Genomic DNA, 16,861 nt, shown 5'->3' with positions numbered 1-16,861 from the left:
TTTTCTATCTTCACAAAGTAGTGATAAAGTTTTCGTACTCTTTACCCTTCACAAACTCCACTTATAAAATTTCACGGTATATTGTTCGAAATCAAATTGACTAAATTTTGCATTTGAAAGTAATTGGATGTAAATGGCCTCAAAAGGCCATTAGTGCAAAAACATCTTTAGAAGTAGTTGTCCCTCAGAACTTAAAGGAAAAATTACTTGGATAGATATGCCTTTTAATAAATAATTACTGATCTTAGCGATATTTTTAATTTATTACCATTTATAGCAATACTATGTTAAATCTGCAATATGTATTAAAAGTGAATTAAGTATGCAATAAATATGTATTATAACTATTTTATAAAATATATTATGCATGTTTGGTAAGAAGTTGACACATTGAATTATTCATCAATAAAACTTATATTATATGTGAATAATAAATTATTTTTTGTAATATGAATTAAAAGTATATTATAAATGTATTAAAGGTGATAGAATGAAACAAATATATTATTGCTATAAATGGTAAATATTTTTTATTTGTAATATATTTATGTAAGTTTCCGAACTTAAAAGTCCTTTTATCAATGATTTGAGCAGATGTCAATAGATATGAGAAAGAAAGATCTTGGCCCAATCACAATGTTCATGCACAAGGCTTCTCCAATGAGGCTCGAACCATATCAAGTACCAAAACAAAGCCCAAAAAGGCCCATAAGATTATTCAAAGACAAGAACCAAAATCTACCACTTTTTTCACATAAAAGTTTCGAAATCGAAATAAATCAAAATAAGAATTTTTTGAACTCCATTTGTATTTTTTGTTTGCCAAAATATATACAGGGTAATTGTTATGAATTTTTCATAAATTATATACATATAGCTTTTTTCATAAATCATATACAGATAGCTACAACAAGCTTATACAAAATTCTGATTTTATACTATCAGAAATCGAATTATACAAATCAGGAGAATAACAAAAATGGGAGAACAACAAAAATGGAAGGAACTGTAACCGTAATTTTTACAAGTTTTCTTAAATTATAGCTACAAACACCTAATATAGGCTTAATTTTTTCTGTTCTGTAAAGTTTTCCCTTGTAAATTTCATGTATAATTATGATATACTCAACTTTTCGAGTATATTATAATGTATAATCGGCGTATAGCTCATATATAGTTAAACTAAATTAGATAATTAGTATATACTTTCTACCTTTGGCAAGTTATATCATATATTTCCCGTATATTTTCTATGTTTTATTTTACTATTTTTTATATAGATAAAACATGAATATATTTATTCTTTCCCCTCATATTTTCATCGCGTTCTTCATACCACTTGAGCTAAAGATATTTCATAAACAAATTCTTTTTATTTATACGAGATAATGGTAAAATATGTGACGATTCTATCCTTTCCAGATCTGTGTACTAGTAAAATTCCACTATGTTATGGAAATCAAATGGACTAAATTTTGCATTTGCAAGTAATTGGATGTAAATGGCCTCAAAAGGCCATTAGTGCAAAAACATCTTAGCCCAATCACAATGTTCATTCATATGGCTTCTCCAATGAGGCCCAAACCATATCAAGTACTAAAACAAAGCCCAAAAGGCCTATAAGATTATTCAACGACCAAAACTAAAATCTACTTTCTTTCCATAAAAGTTTCGAAATCGAAATAAATCAAAATAAAATAGCCAAAGTTAACACAAATGACTTTCATTCTTATTCATCATCCCCTTGCCAATTTATCATCACCACCACAACCATACTCACTTATCTAGGAAAAACTAATATTTCTCATAATCCTTGCTTAGAAAACTATAATTACATTCAAGCATCAGCAATTTCAGCTTCATCAGCTGCAGCCAACATAAGCTCCGGGAGGACGCTTGTTTCTGCAGTTCCATCAAGGGCGTTGGGCAATCCCAACGCTCGTAGGGCGAGGTGAGCCGCCTTCTGTCCTGATATCATCATAGCTCCAAAAGTTGGACCCTGTACAATGAAAAACATCTCCAATTAGTTCAATTATTTGTGCTTTTCCCAACTTGTTTGAGGCTAATTATGAGTTTATACAATATAGGAGTTCAAGTATTTCATACTAACCATTCGTGGTGCTCCATCAATTTCAGCAACTTCCATTCCTGTGACAATCATACCAGGTACGACCTCTCTGGTAAGTCTAACAATCGCATCCTCAGCAGCGTTCATGTCCAAAGCTTTCATTCCAGGGACACTGTTGATCATGCCAATGCTCCTGAGCCTCTTAACACCGGTGGCGCCCATGGGGCCGTCGTGGCCACAAGAGCTGACCACAATCTTAGCCTCCATAACATTAGGGTCCATGCAGGATTGTGTGTCATGGTTCTGGGAAACCAAAGACCAGTTAGTGACAACACCACCGACTCTTCCGTTCTTCACGATAAGGTCCTCTGTTGCAACAGCATTGAAGAGCTTCACATTTGGCCTGGCCAAAAGCTTGCTCATGATGGTTGAGGTGAACAAGGCGGCGTGTTTGATGACCACGTAGTTGTCTTGCTCGTCGTAGTCAATGCCTAGCTCGTTCAAGAAAAGATGTGCTGGCTTACGCACAACCATAGCAGAGAAGAGTTGTCCACCTAGCCAAGCACCTCCACCAGGGCTCACAGATTGCTCAAGAATGGCCACCTATACATACACATAAACAACAAATTGAAGAACATAGATATTGTAATCGACGAAAATTATAGCAATCAGAACATCAAATGAGTTCATTGCGATCGCGAATGGTGTGTTATCTAAGACGGGTTGTATCCGATTAAACTCATTGTAATCCGCACAAATTAGCTCAAGACTTGTCACAAAATTGGTTCACAAGCATATAAAAACAACTTTCACAAGTGAATGGCCCCACTCAAATTAATACTAGCAAATTAGGCTAAGGACAAAAGTATCACATGATTTATGAGTAAGAGTAAAGTTGTAAAATACTTTTAACAGGAAACCTGTGTTTTCTTTTGAGCCGATAAAATTCAAAATTCGTGATGTCAAGTCAAACAGTAACACGTGAATTTGCAACAGAGGGATACAATCGAGGCCAGAACAAGTCACCTGAGCCTTGATTTATGATATATCAAATCTAGATCGATTTCGAGTTGCAGATAAAAGTCTAGTATCTATGATAAACCCAATTATTATTGTATGTCAATTCAAAAACGCTATAAAAACTCATAAACTTCAAATCCGGTATTAATAATTTAAAAAAAAAAGTTATACCTGAACATTAGGGTTTTTGCTTAGTTCATAAGCACAAGATAAACCAGCAGATCCAGCACCAACAATAACAACATCAGTATCAGCATAAGTGATCATATCGGTCATATACCTCCGAGTCATTTCACGAGCAACAATCGATTCCTTAATCGGATTAAAACTGAAACTTCCGAGATCGTAAGGAGGAGAAGCATCAGCAGACATGGAAACAGACATGTTTTGTGGAGTCGATTTAACGATTTTCAATCGAGTTTGTGATGAAATTGGAACGCCATAGAAGGATGATTTGTGTGTGTCAATGAAATTAGTTTTGGAAATAACAGAGGAAGCTAAAGTGGAAGCCATAGATGGAGAAGAATTGAGAATTGGGATTTAGGGCGGAGAAGATTGTGTTTGAGTTTTGAGTGTGGAAATGGAAGGGGAAGAGGAAGGATTTATATAGGGGAGTGACAAGTGTAGAGCTGAGTGATGAGAAAAATATCTGGCAATGTTACAGTGTACGCCTATTTGGCTAAGTAACACTTGTAAAGCATGCACCACTCCGTGCTTAAAATTTATAGCGATATTTTATTTAAATATTAAATTATATTATATTATATACTAATAAAATATTTTAATATTTTTTTACAAAAATTTAACGAAATATTAATCACAAATAGGCACTTAATTTTATATTAAATTGAACAAATTGACACCGTTCTTTCTACATGATATCTTACTTGTATTATGTCATGTATATCATGTGTGTCTACTTGTCAATTTTATACGAATTTAAGTGCCCATGTGGGCACATATATACCTTTAAAATGTGCTATTAAATAGTGAAGGGGTAAAAGATTTGATATCGCAACAATAATTTCGATCAAAACTAAAATGTTTTTCAGACTTTTTTCCCTTGATTATATCATTAATCATAGTAAGCTATAAAATTAACTATAAATTTAAAGCCATCTATTTCACCTAAATTTTAAAAAAATATATGATTTTGAGCCTGCAGTAATATATATGTGATTATAAGAATTTCACTTCAATGATAGTTTAATGTTTTAAACTAATATATTTTTAGAAAGAAAACTAGTGTCACACTAAATTTAACAAAAGAATAATTATTGTGTTCAGAGTTTTAAAATGTAGATTAACTTATTTTAATAACCACAGTAAGAAAAATGATTAACATTCCTCCAATAAAAGTTATAAACCTTTCTTAATGTTCTTTTATAAATAATTTTTTTAGCAACTACTTAAACTAAGATAGAGGAAATATATATATATTTTTTTCAATTTCCTTTAGTTAGAATGTATGAATTTAATTTGGATCCTTAAAATTTATTATTATATAAAACAAGAGTCACTCATTTAGATATATAAATGGAGGGAAGTAATAATAATTGATAGAACCCAATTAGTGGACACGTCGATAGGCATACAATTTTTTCTTTATTTCGAAAAGGATATTACGATATAGTGATGCATTTTATTCACATCTTGGTATTTTCCTGTTTCTTTTTTTTACATATATAATTTTGCATCAAAACTCTCTCTTTGAGCCGAGAGATTATTGAAATCAACCTCTACACCTCAAACATAAGAGTAAAGTCTGCATACATCTAAATTAAGACGTGGTGTATAATTAAATATACACTCATAATATATAACATTTCATCTCTGTATATCGCATAACTTTCTGATGAAAGATGTGTAATGAACCACCACCCGTGCATACATATTAACCCCGTAGACCTCAATAGTAGAATTACACTAAATATGTTTCTTTTTTAAAAAATAAAAACTTTAATTTTGAGAAGGATAGGATTTGAAGGGCCTTAATCAATGATACAGTAAGGCTGGCCCACTTCTTCTGCAAGTGGTTTTGCAATATTGGGCCTTTTGATGTATTAAAGTAGAGGGCCCAGTTTTAATTGGACTATTTATCTTGATTTTTAACAATTTCTTGTCCTAGGAATACCCAATATATATTAGTATCCTATATATTATTATATATATCATTAATTCCATATATTATAAAGTGTCCTAGAATATTAGTAGTTTATAATATTGAAGATTGTATAAAAACAAAGTAAGTGTATAAAAATTAATTTAAACTATCTTTTATCTTATTATATATATATATACGTCCATGATGATCGATGCTGGTGATCAACCATTCACGATTCTCTTGAGATATTCAAAAGTTGTCCCGATTAAAAAGAGTTCCAAAACCAAACATGAAAATTGATGCAATATATATGTTTCATATTATAAGTGGCACGGCAGGGGTTAAAAGGATTCATTTGATCGCATCTTTGGAAAATCACATCATTATATAATAAATATTGAACTTTAACTCGATAAAAAAATTGTCTCTACGATCGATAATTAATGATGAAAAAACATATTATAACTATTTAATTTGGCTATGGCTTACCTAATACAATCCGTAGGTTATTTCAATTTCCATACAACATTATTGAATACCTCTCATGCAAGCCGCAAAGACGAGATCATGTAAAAAGGTTATGCTAGAATATCAATTACGAGTTTAATAAAATTCTTATTCAAATATTGTACTTATTGTAAGTCCTTGAAAGATGTATATGTTATAAGCTTATTACTCAAAGATAAAATTTATAAATTTAAAATTTTAATTCCGATTTTGAAAGTGATATCATGGATTTGATTTATAGACATGTTGAATGGACCAAAATTAGCTTCATTATTTTTGTAGGTGTCATTGTGTTGTCCTTTCTAGTCTTTTCATGCTTTTTGGGTTGGCCCTTCTTTGATCATCATTTTGTGAGGTTGTTATAAGTGAAAAAGACACTTGCTATTTTAGAAATAAAAATATCTCCTTCCACCACATTAACAAAATCTATTGGGGGCAAATACTATTTGTTTGTTTTTTCTCATAATCGAACACAAATTTAAAATGTATGCAATTTCAAAGGAAGTTCGAGATTCAGAAAATAGAGATAAAGTTTACGTACGCATCACCTTTTCAGTCCTTACACAAAATCACATTGAATTTATTATTATTGTGTTGTAGCTATTTTAAGATTATGTTATCAAGGATCGTTTGATCGCTGATTAGAGCTAGAGTTATACATGCATTGATAATACAATAATTAGTTATGAGCAAATCATTATATTAATTGTATTGGTTACTCATATATCATCTACGTAATTTCAAAATTGCAAACCATTTACACACGAACAATTCACTTTCTAACCATCTACTGAACGAGAACTACTTATATATATAAATTTTTATCTATATAACTCATCTTCAAATCTACCATACGATTCTTACAGTAATCGAATTCACCTTCAAATATTTATGAAGATAATTTTTGCAAATATTTTAAATTTCTATGAACCTGTATACAAACCTCTAAATCCGCCCCCGATCATAAGTGCCCCTTCAAGATCTCTAAAAATAAATACATTTGGTGAAAATAGTTGCTTTCTAAAAGTATTTGACTACACAACAATTTTGTGGTGTCAATTTTTTAATCCTGACGCAAGCGTTAAATTTCACCATCATTTTTCTCTTTGATATAAAGATAGTGGTTAGCACTATTATTATTTTTAGAATTAAGAGCCTCACTATTTTTGTTTTTTAGTTCTAGCAATAATCGAACAATTTAAAGTTATGAACAAATTGGTGGTGTACAAAAAATTTGGAGAGTATCTTTAGGAGATAAAAATCTATTTCTATGATGTTGATGGGGAGGGAAAGGAAAATCCACTTGACCAAAGGAACACATAAATAGGAGTGTACACCCCAAAAAATCAAAATTTAATTATCGATCTAAAAGTTGAACACAAATAATTTAATTTGATATTTAAAAATTGCATCCCAACCCGTCTATATACATCCCAACACATAAAAATAAAAATTGAAAGGAAAAATAGATAGGAAGTATCATAGTGTCATGGAATATACCTAAGAATATTATCCTTTCCAAATCAAATCCCTAGTGAAGTAGAAAAAATGTTTTCTTATTATTGTTGTAAATACGAAGCCTTCCTTACGGTATCTACAACGGCAAATTAGCTTATCGATTTCCGACTAGATCGCTTGGTCGAGAACTAGTTATCCCAGAATACTCACCCTAAAATTAGTTATCTCGAGATATAACTTAGTACGTCTGTGTATATGAGATAATTTATCCCATTATGTTGAGTTTACTATGATATATGTCAACTAAGCCAGGCACCAAAAATTTTATATCGTAACGATGTAATGTTATCCCTCACACCGAACGAACCCTAAGAATCAGTACTTGCATACCATCAGAAATCAATTCCGTGATATAGACACTAAAATGACTTCACCGCCTTGTGGTACTAATATTCTTTGGTGTATTCAATAATCACACATTTTTACCATGTCACCTGTCATCCCATTGGAAACCTAAGACGCCCAAAAATGGCAAGCACATGCACAAGAAAGAAGATCTCACAATGGAACTTCAAATCAAGAATCGCAGCATGCGACGACTAACATAGTTGGGATTTCAAATCTAGAGATCAATCAGTAGTTGTACTACTCATCTTCACTTAAATACTGGGCTTCCGTAGTATCCAGACGATGATGTGCCTAGTCTGCACTAGACAAAAGAAACAGATCTAACGAAGTTAAAAGATTGGATGACCGCTAACATACCATTCAGTACACATACCATTCAGTACTGAAGTCCAACAGTAGAAATCCAAGAAATAGCAAATCGAGAATGATCCCAAACAATATCGACTGGTATTGAAGCACATGAACCAGTACTGCTACACATGCGGCAAATTCTAAATGATCAGCAACAATCCAAAACGACAAGGATCACGTCCTTTGAGCACACAGTTATATTATCATTGGTTTGTGAAGTGCTTGAAAATATAACACGATTCATATTCAGACCGAACATAGAGAAGCAAATACAGTGTTTATATCAAGCCAGCAGAAATTAAACAGTAGCAAGCTTAGTAGAACTGAGTTTGGATAGCATATCTCTGGCACTGACATAACAAGTACAATATCTGTGCAGCTGAGGCTGATGAGAGCAATCAGAAACCATGAATTTTGATGTGCTCTTTCTTCACGATTCCAGCCTGCTTCCACGAATCCAAAAAGGAGAAAATTAGCAACAAAGTACATAGTAGATAACAACTGAACAGATAAAAGTTCCGCAACATATCAAATTATCAATTAAGTAGAGCTACAGAATTAGTAGAGTTGTTAATTTGTCAATGTCTGTCCTATAATCCCCACCCTTTCCAGTAAATCTTCAACAAGTAACTCCCAGTACATAAAGACCCACCATCGAAAGGATTACTGAACCAAAAGAGTTTTTCTTTTGTTAATGAGGCACAGCTCAGCCTAATACTAACCCACTTCAGTTCAAAAGATACAATTCTGGATTGACAGAAGAAGTTTACGCAAAACGTGAAATAAAAAGATTATTCTTAACGCATGACATAAATATAAGCTTTTTTAGCATCTAATTATCGTAGCAAGATAACTTAATATTGAACGAGCAAAAAGACATGCTCAATCTGCTCCACACTCACCTGGACAAGAAAGGTAGAAACGTTCTTCCGCTGGTCACCCTGAAGTTGAATAACCTTCATAAACAGAACACATAGATTAGTCATGGAACTCGAAATTACAGACACAGACACTAGAAAGAAAAGTTACAAACCTGGCCTAGTTCAGGATCCTGGACAACAGTACCATTGCAGCAGAATTCTTTCTTAAGATCCTTCAGTATCTTGTTATAGCTGAATTCTTTCTTCAACCCCTGCACAGTTGTCAGGCTTTTCCTACCATTCCTTTGTTGTATACGGATGTGCACGTAATCTTTTGACCCAGCACCAGAGTTATCAGCATTTGCCTCAGCAAAGGGATCTACATAGCATGATAAAGCACCAAGACTATTCAGGTATGGAAGATAAAGAAGATACAACTCATATCCTCTGAATTAACATGTTTTCTATTCAATCCTTTCCTTTTTTTGCACCTAGACTTATACTATACATTAATAAAACATGAACCCAAACTTTTTAACATTAAACTGAAACAGATTTACTGATCTGATAAGACAAGAGATACACGAATTTGCACTAAAAGAGGAGATGATTTAAGGAGGCCCCATACCAAAAGCGGTAGGAATTTGGACGTCGAGATCAGACATGAAACTTGGCTGAGAGTAGAAGACAACAGGAGCACACAGATCTCGAAACTTGGATGCTCAGACCTAGGCAGATGAAAAAGAGTTCAACAGCTATTACAAAAAAATAATAAACAAGAATCAAATTCCATGTCTCAAGCAGTGACAACCATCAACATAGACTGTTATCATATTGCATGCGTATAATAACAAGGAATGATCTAAATATCCTATACAGTAGACAAGCAGTTATATCAGATTATCAATACAAACCAGCACATCCTATCCAAAAAGCATGAAACTCAAAAGCTAAATAGGAAATAAACTTGAACAGATAAAAGAAGGCTTCAGTAGCAAACAGAGTTGGAAAAGAAAAAACCACAACAAAAGATTATATATCAGATACAGACAGTTTTAGCAGTACAGCACCAACATAGTAGAAGTCCTGCAGAAAATTCCAATACTTTTTACCAAAACAATACACAAGAGACACATTCAGACAGATACCATTATCATCTCGCATGTCGAATGTACAATAGAAAGAGGCAATCCATTATCTTGCATGCCATATGTACAATAGAAAGAGATGACCCACACATGTTTTTAGTATAGAGAGTAGCAGGAGGCAAAAGAACTGGTAAAAGCCCAATTTGTTAGAAGGCATCAAAAAGATGCAAGCAAAAAATTACAGCAAAAAGGAGATGTCTGCTCCTGTACAAGAATTCACAAAATAACTAAAGAGCATACATAGTCCAAAAAAAAGGACCAACAGTTTTCACAGGGACCTAAACCAACTATATAAGAAGACTATACAATTAGATTTAAGAATGTGGTTAGGAACTGAAATCCCATCAAAACATCTATAATTCCTTTCATTCAAGATGCACCAAAAACAGAAACTTATTCATCACAAAAAGAAATCCTTCACCAAAAACAGAGTTTGAAAAGGTAGTCCTACACACATCTTTGTTCCCCCAACAACCATACTAGCCCACTCAACAGATAACTATAATAAGCACAAAAAATAGCAATACAAATTCCAAAGTGATATCAAAATCCTTCAAATATACAACTAGAATTCAACAACACAAACCCAAAATAAAATATCACTGAGCATCAGAAATGAAAAACTCTATTACAAAAGTCCTAAATAATTCCAATTCCTCAAGAAATAACAGGAAACAACCCAAAAGAAAAAAGCCCTAAACTTGCAACAGAAAAAGTTCATAGCTCTAGAGAAACTTCTTAAAAAACAATACAATCACAATCAGGCAAAAAAAAGATAAAACAACCCAATACAAAAGCTTCATAAGACACCAAAAACTCAAAACTTCAATGTCAAATTTCATAAAATATGATCACATAACCAGATCATTCAAGAAGCCTCACAACACCAAGCATAGAACAACCAGGACACATAGACAAAACACTAGATCATTCTTCTCATCGATCCAGTAACAAATACCCCTGAACTTAATCAACCTATGCAAAACCAACACAAGACCATCATAAATCAACATCTCTATCCCACAATTCCCCCAATTCTTGAAATAAAAATCCGATCTTTATCACATAAACAACTACCAGTCAAACAAAACAAACCTAATTCGCCGGATCTACAGCTTATCAACCAAAAGAAACAAGTGGGTATCGAAGATATACCTGATCCGAAGGTTAGGGTTTGTAAAGATTGAAGACGATAGCAATACAGCAGACCCCAAAATCCGGATAAGTCTTTTGAGCAAAGCACAGAAAAGTCAGTACACAGAAGAAGAAGAAGAAGAAAAAAGAAAGCAAAATGTAATGTGAAATCAGCTAATAAAGATATGCTTTTGCCACTTTTTGTTAGGTCGGTCTAAAAAAGGAACAAGGGAGATACAATACTCTGTGTGACGGACCAGCGTAGACTCGTGGGACTGTTAAAATTACTTTCTAATCTTTGAACTTTTTAGTTAGTCTAGTTTTGCCCATAAAAATTAGATTCGTTTCAAAATATAATTTTGCATCATTCGATATATAGAGTCCTTACTAGTAATTGCTTTTGACCAAAATACAATCTATCAACAATTACGAGTTAAATCATATCGTTTTACAAGTTTCATACCTAACCATTCACAAATAAATGATAACTCTTTTTATATTAAAAAGACATGTACGTGATAAAATGATAAAATGATGAATATAGTTCGTTAGCAAGGTTATTATATAATTACAAGAATGGAGCTAGAACTTTGAAAAGTTCGACTGTGAAATTAGTCAAATTCGTTAGCTTATTAAGAAATTCATTAAATATATATAAATATTAAATTTAAAACTCAGTTATTAACATTTGAATTAGCCAAGAATCATAAACGTTAAAATCTTGGTCTTCCCATCTAGATTTTATTTTATAGATAAGTAAGTATTCACAAAATATAAGAGGGATTGAAGTTACAATTAACAATTCATCAACTTGGTATGAGCTATTAAGACCCAAAATATAGAACATGTAATAGAAAGGTTGAGATCACAACTTGTAGAAAATGCTAAAAAAAAGGTTTCACAATATTTCAATAATGAGTTAAGCACACTTCAAAATGAGACAAAAGATGTCCGATTATAGCTCTTTCTTTCTCCGGTCTCATTCTGAATAAGCCTTCACATTCCTAATCCGATAGTTGGACGACTTGAATGAGTTTTAGGAGGTAGCCATTGCCTTTGATTTATTAGATATATATAACCATAACAGATGTAAAACAAACTAGAATGCCTGCAAGAGACATACAATTATAGATGAGAATCAACATAGAAAAAATGTGGTGAGAGCAATGTCAGATAGAAAACTAGACTTCAAAGAAAAAGAATGATAAACTATTGATTTTATAACTGGTGTATGTGGTTCTTGAAACTAGTTTTTCAAGGATATGAAAAGAAGACCAATCCAAAGTTATGCCTTTGACAACTAGTGATGTTAGCAGTGAACCAGTTGTCTCTAAATTGTTTAACAGAGAGATATTATATAGAGCTTAAGTTTCTGCGGTCCAATGTGCCTCTATTTGAACGAAAAGAGATGGGGGAGGACTCGAGTGGTGAACACATACCATGAATAGTTGCTAATAGTATCTTTCCCTAGCTGGATCGAGGACATCAGCTTCATACTGGGATAAGTACCATCAGAGCTTCATTCTGCTCAAATACCTCGTCAAGATCCAGAAATTTTGATTTACGATCAAGGGTGTCTAAAAGGCAAGCAGTTCTCGTTATCAAATAGCCTTCAAACTGTCACTGGAAGACTAGTGAGTCTGTTGTGCTTGCTTTTCTCTTGTCAGGCTTTCAGTCTGTAAAGTCTGCCTCGACACAATTTACTGTGATTGATTAGAGATTCCTGTAAATCTACATATATCCGAGACTGCAAAATATCCTAAACGGAAAATAGATCAAAGATTTGAATAGTTGAGAGCTTGAGTCTTGAAGATACAACCTGGGAGCTCCACAACGTTACTGAATCAAATCTTAAGATGGCCCTCTCTCGTTTCTCCGAGTCTCTCTCCATTGTCAATAGTTCTCTGCTCACCTGATTGAAAGCAAACCAGAAAACGACTTGACTGAGTTAAAAGGAGGCACCGTTGCCTTGTTTGAGTAACCATAACAGGCGTAAAACAGTCCAGACGAGGCCTTCTGCAAGAAATACACATTCTGAGAAATTAAAATTAAGGAAAAATACGAAATTGCAGCATAAGACCGAGAGCAAGTTCTGAAAGGAAAAAAATATGGGAAGAGAATATGTTGGTTCCACTCCATGAAGTGTATATCTATCCCATCACACTCCTGTATGTCGTTCTTGAAACTCTAGTGTAGAAATAAATATAAGAGCAAAAGGAACAAACCAAAGTCCTACATTGAAAAGTAGCACTGCATAAGCAGTTTAACCAGTCATCTCCAAATGCTGAGACATAATTGTAGCTCAAGTTCCTGCCAAAAAGCTACTGGCATCCATAAAATAGGGTAATCTCAATCTGAAGGAAGAGAGATGGGGAAGACCCGATGGCACCTCAATAGACTGACACACGCCATATGAAAGTCGCTATGTAGTGCTTCACCTAGCTGGATCCAACAGCAGTAGCAGGCTCCAATCCCTGGTTAACTGCCAGTATGGCATATCTTCTTATTAAGTTAGCTATCAGCCTCGTTCACATCAAATTCCTCTTCATGATTCAGAAATTTTTCTGTGTGATTCCATGCAGATTGAAGTTGTCTGAAATGTATGCAGCATCAACTATCTCAAAGAAAATTACAAGCAGTGTTAATTACAGTATAAAATGGTCTTGTACCTCTTGTTACTAGGCCAGCAAGTAAGTTAGTAATGCTTCCCTTGATTGTACATCCAGTCCCCAAAGTCTGCCTTGTGGCAATTGATCACAAATTAAATTCATGCAGTTTTCATGTACTTGAAAACGTGAAATATCTCAAGTGCAAAAATAGATCAACGAATTGAATAGTACCTAGCACAACTACCAGCACCCCAGCAGCAGTAAGGGTGCGGCTTAGGTCAACTAACAGAAAAAAGATACAGTTCACTCAATGATTGCCTTCTGGGATCTCCACAACATCATTGTCAACATACTGCTGCTCTCCTGCGTGAGGAGAAAAAAGAAGTGGCATCCATACAGGAACGGGTTGAGTTGAGCTCTCAGGTGAAAACAATCTAGACAATGTCTTCTGCAAATGCAACTAATAATGAAATTTTAGCACAGAGAAAAATGTAAATACTGTCGAAATACTATATAGCTGCAAATTCCTGCCAATAAAACACTGATATTCATGAAAAACGTGAACAGGGAAGACATAGGGACAACCCTCAATACACTATAAGCAATTAAGCACTCCATGAATAGATATTAATTAGCGTCTCTCTAGTTTGATCCAGCAGTATAAGTACACTCTAATCCGGGGACAACTGTCCATCATCTTCATACTAGGATAACTACATCCGCATCACTCTGCTCAAATATATTCAGAACTTTTTCATTTGGTAATTTCCGTTCCATCCATGTTGCCTGAAATGTACCAAAAGAAAATTGGATGAGGTTTTCATAACTACATTGCCTCGTACTTGTTGCCTCGTACTTGTCACTAGAAAACCATTAAGTTTTTTATGCTTCTCTTGTTGAACTTCTAGTCAGTAGTCTGCCTTGTAACAAATTGATCATAAATTCATCCACACTTCATGTACTGCTGAGTTCACGAAATATCCTAAGTCCAGGAGTTGATACCAAAGAAGAGAGCAGAGGTACATAGAGCTATCAATCATTCCAGTTGTCTCATCATTGTCAATGTAGTCTTCTTCTCTCCTAAATGAAGAAAAAGAGGAATCGTTGAGCAAGTATTAGGACACTATACCGAATAGTGATGTCAGACAGAAAACAAGACTTGAAAGGAGAAATACGGGAAGAGAACAGTAATCTGGAGTTGGTTTCAATTCACGCAGCATTGTTTCAAGGAACATAACTAAGAAGGATAGGGAAAAAGAACGGTCCGACGTTCTACCACGAAAAGTAGCACTCCGTTAACAATTAAATTGTCCGTCTCCAACTGTAAGGGAAGACCCTGGTATGCTGCACCTCAACAGATTGATAAACACTAAATGAATAATTGCAGAGAACTTTGCTTCCTAGCAAGATCCAATCCAATCATGAATAACAGTGTGGCATCAACTTCATACTGGGATAACAACCATCAGTCATGCTCTGCTAAGAATATCTCGTCCTGATTCAGAAATTTTGATTTGGTAATTCTCATGGATCAAGGTTGTCCGAAATGTAACGGGCATTAACTCCTATATCCCAAGAAAAAATTGTCTGGTTACCGTCTTCTGCTTACCTGATTGAAACCACACACGCACAAAATCATAAGTTGTGTCTGGCATCGTTTTGCTTGTCCATAACACAGAATCACACAAGTTGTAATGAACAGAACCATGAGAAAATACATGCTAGGTTCCGATTGGACAGGGCAGATCATGAAGCAACACACAACGCGATGGACAGAAGGGACTGGCACAAGAAGATATCTACAACCAGCAACAGTTCAGAAGATCACTATGGAGACGGCAGCCAAGATGCGGGGTTGATATCTTCTGGATGGTATGCTGGCAAAGGCCCGCTTCCATGAAAGAGATCCTTTCATTCTCAGCTGCTTCACTGCAAAGACAAACTTCGCCAGATCTGGCAAAATATAGAAGAAAGGTCTCAGATGTACCTTTGGCATGCATGAGATGTACATCCTCAAGACGGGTGAAGCGTGGGCTCCTTCTGGATATTCTACTCCACACGAATGCTGTCATCCTCAGCTGCTTGCTAACAAAGATCATGGTCTGGGAGATTCTCACCTTGTGCTGAATCTCGTTGTTGCCATCAAGTGTAGAAACTTTCAACCAGTTTCAACCTTCAGTGTTATGGACTACTCGGTTAGGGACTCAACACAAATCAAAACATCACCACAGAGATGGAGCACCAGGTACTGGGTTGACTCTTTCCAAATGCTGCAGGCTATAGAGTGGAGCTCTTCAACTGTAATCACAAAGTACTCTGATCCACGCAACGATGCTATAACTAGAGTAGACTACCTGGCATTTCAGAGGCAACCAAAAGAATAAGATGCATAAGACATCGTGTGGTTTAAATAGTAGCAGTATGAGCTGTTATTTGTAGTTTTGATGATTTGACAAACTTAGGGACCTTGTAAAGGTACCGGGTTTATTACTTAAGTATTGCAGGTTCTTACTTGAGTATTGCAGGGTTCCTGTCTGAAGTATTGCAGATGAAACAAACCCAGGGACCTAGTAGAGGTACCAGGCTCTCATGATGATGAGCCAGTCGACTGCCAGCTGGAGATAGTACAGAAAGTAGGTGCACACTTCCCGATGGCGTCAGAAAGTGTGACCTTTCCAACCAATGGCAAAGAAGTTTAGGAAAGGGACTTGTCTATACAAAGACACTTTCCTAAACACTTTTTGGTGAGTTTTTGCAACTTGATAAAAACTTTTCAAGAACTCTTGCAAAGGCTACACAAAGCAAAGGCAGAATTATTCCAAGGACAACAGCAACATCTGGAGCTTTTCGTCTAGTTGTTTAGGAATTTATTCTCTTGTTCTTAAATTGTAAACCACTCCTAAATCTATAAAGGAATTGGTGTGTTGTGTTAGAAGTCTAAGTTGTCCAGGTGGGATAGCTTAGTGGGTAGATTGTTTTTCTACTTAGGCTTGTTGAGCAATAGAGGACTATTGCTTAACGGTAAGATTGATAACTCTTTCTTACGTTTGGTGTAATCGTGTTTCGCTTTTGCTTTTGAAGATTAGTGAAAACGATTGAAAATCCTGTGAGACAGGTCGTGGTTTTACTCCCTTAAGCAAGGAGGTTTCCACGTAAAATCATTGTGTTGATTTTACTGCATTTAACTTTCTGGT

The 16,861-nt window shown here is 34.6% G+C and overlaps 2 protein-coding genes and 1 long non-coding RNA gene across 7 annotated transcripts; all 3 read right to left on the bottom strand.

The window, feature by feature from the left end:
* Positions 1–1,625: 1,625 nt before the first annotated feature.
* LOC107025837 (thiamine thiazole synthase, chloroplastic) lies at positions 1,626–3,664 on the bottom strand. The gene is made up of 3 exons (XM_015226599.2): positions 3,260–3,664; positions 2,111–2,671; positions 1,626–1,999 (listed from the first exon to the last, which is right to left on the bottom strand). The coding sequence occupies exons 1-3, from the start codon at positions 3,599–3,601 to the stop codon at positions 1,838–1,840; spliced, it is 1,065 nt and encodes a 354-aa protein (XP_015082085.1). The 5' UTR covers positions 3,602–3,664; the 3' UTR covers positions 1,626–1,837.
* Positions 3,665–8,054: 4,390 nt separating this feature from the next.
* On the bottom strand, positions 8,055–11,246 carry LOC107026103 (protein translation factor SUI1 homolog). Of its 2 annotated transcripts, none has more exons than XM_015226958.2 (5): positions 11,080–11,246; positions 9,405–9,504; positions 8,950–9,155; positions 8,819–8,872; positions 8,055–8,359 (listed from the first exon to the last, which is right to left on the bottom strand). In XM_015226958.2, exons 2-5 carry the CDS (start codon positions 9,439–9,441, stop codon positions 8,315–8,317), a joined length of 342 nt encoding a protein of 113 aa, XP_015082444.1. In that variant the 5' UTR covers positions 9,442–9,504; positions 11,080–11,246; the 3' UTR covers positions 8,055–8,314. The 2 variants fall into 2 exon arrangements, with proteins under 2 accessions (XP_015082444.1, XP_027774238.1); XM_027918437.1 differs by having other exon boundaries at positions 9,405–9,531; positions 11,080–11,242.
* Positions 11,247–11,853: 607 nt separating this feature from the next.
* On the bottom strand, positions 11,854–16,076 carry LOC107025399. 4 transcript variants are annotated; one of them, XR_003579375.1, is made up of 5 exons: positions 15,655–16,076; positions 13,899–14,747; positions 13,728–13,798; positions 12,498–13,651; positions 11,854–12,166 (listed from the first exon to the last, which is right to left on the bottom strand). It is a non-coding gene; the product is annotated as an uncharacterized LOC107025399 (long non-coding RNA). The 4 variants fall into 4 exon arrangements; XR_001457398.2 differs by having other exon boundaries at positions 13,899–15,162; positions 15,277–15,670; XR_001457394.2 differs by having other exon boundaries at positions 13,899–15,276; positions 15,386–15,670.
* Positions 16,077–16,861: the final 785 nt, after the last annotated feature.

This window comes from Solanum pennellii, chromosome 7 (assembly GCF_001406875.1).
Source record: "Solanum pennellii chromosome 7, SPENNV200".
NCBI lineage: Eukaryota > Viridiplantae > Streptophyta > Magnoliopsida > Solanales > Solanaceae > Solanum > Solanum pennellii.
Note: the sequence above shows the minus strand (reverse complement) of the source record. Positions and strands in the feature narration are given on the sequence as shown.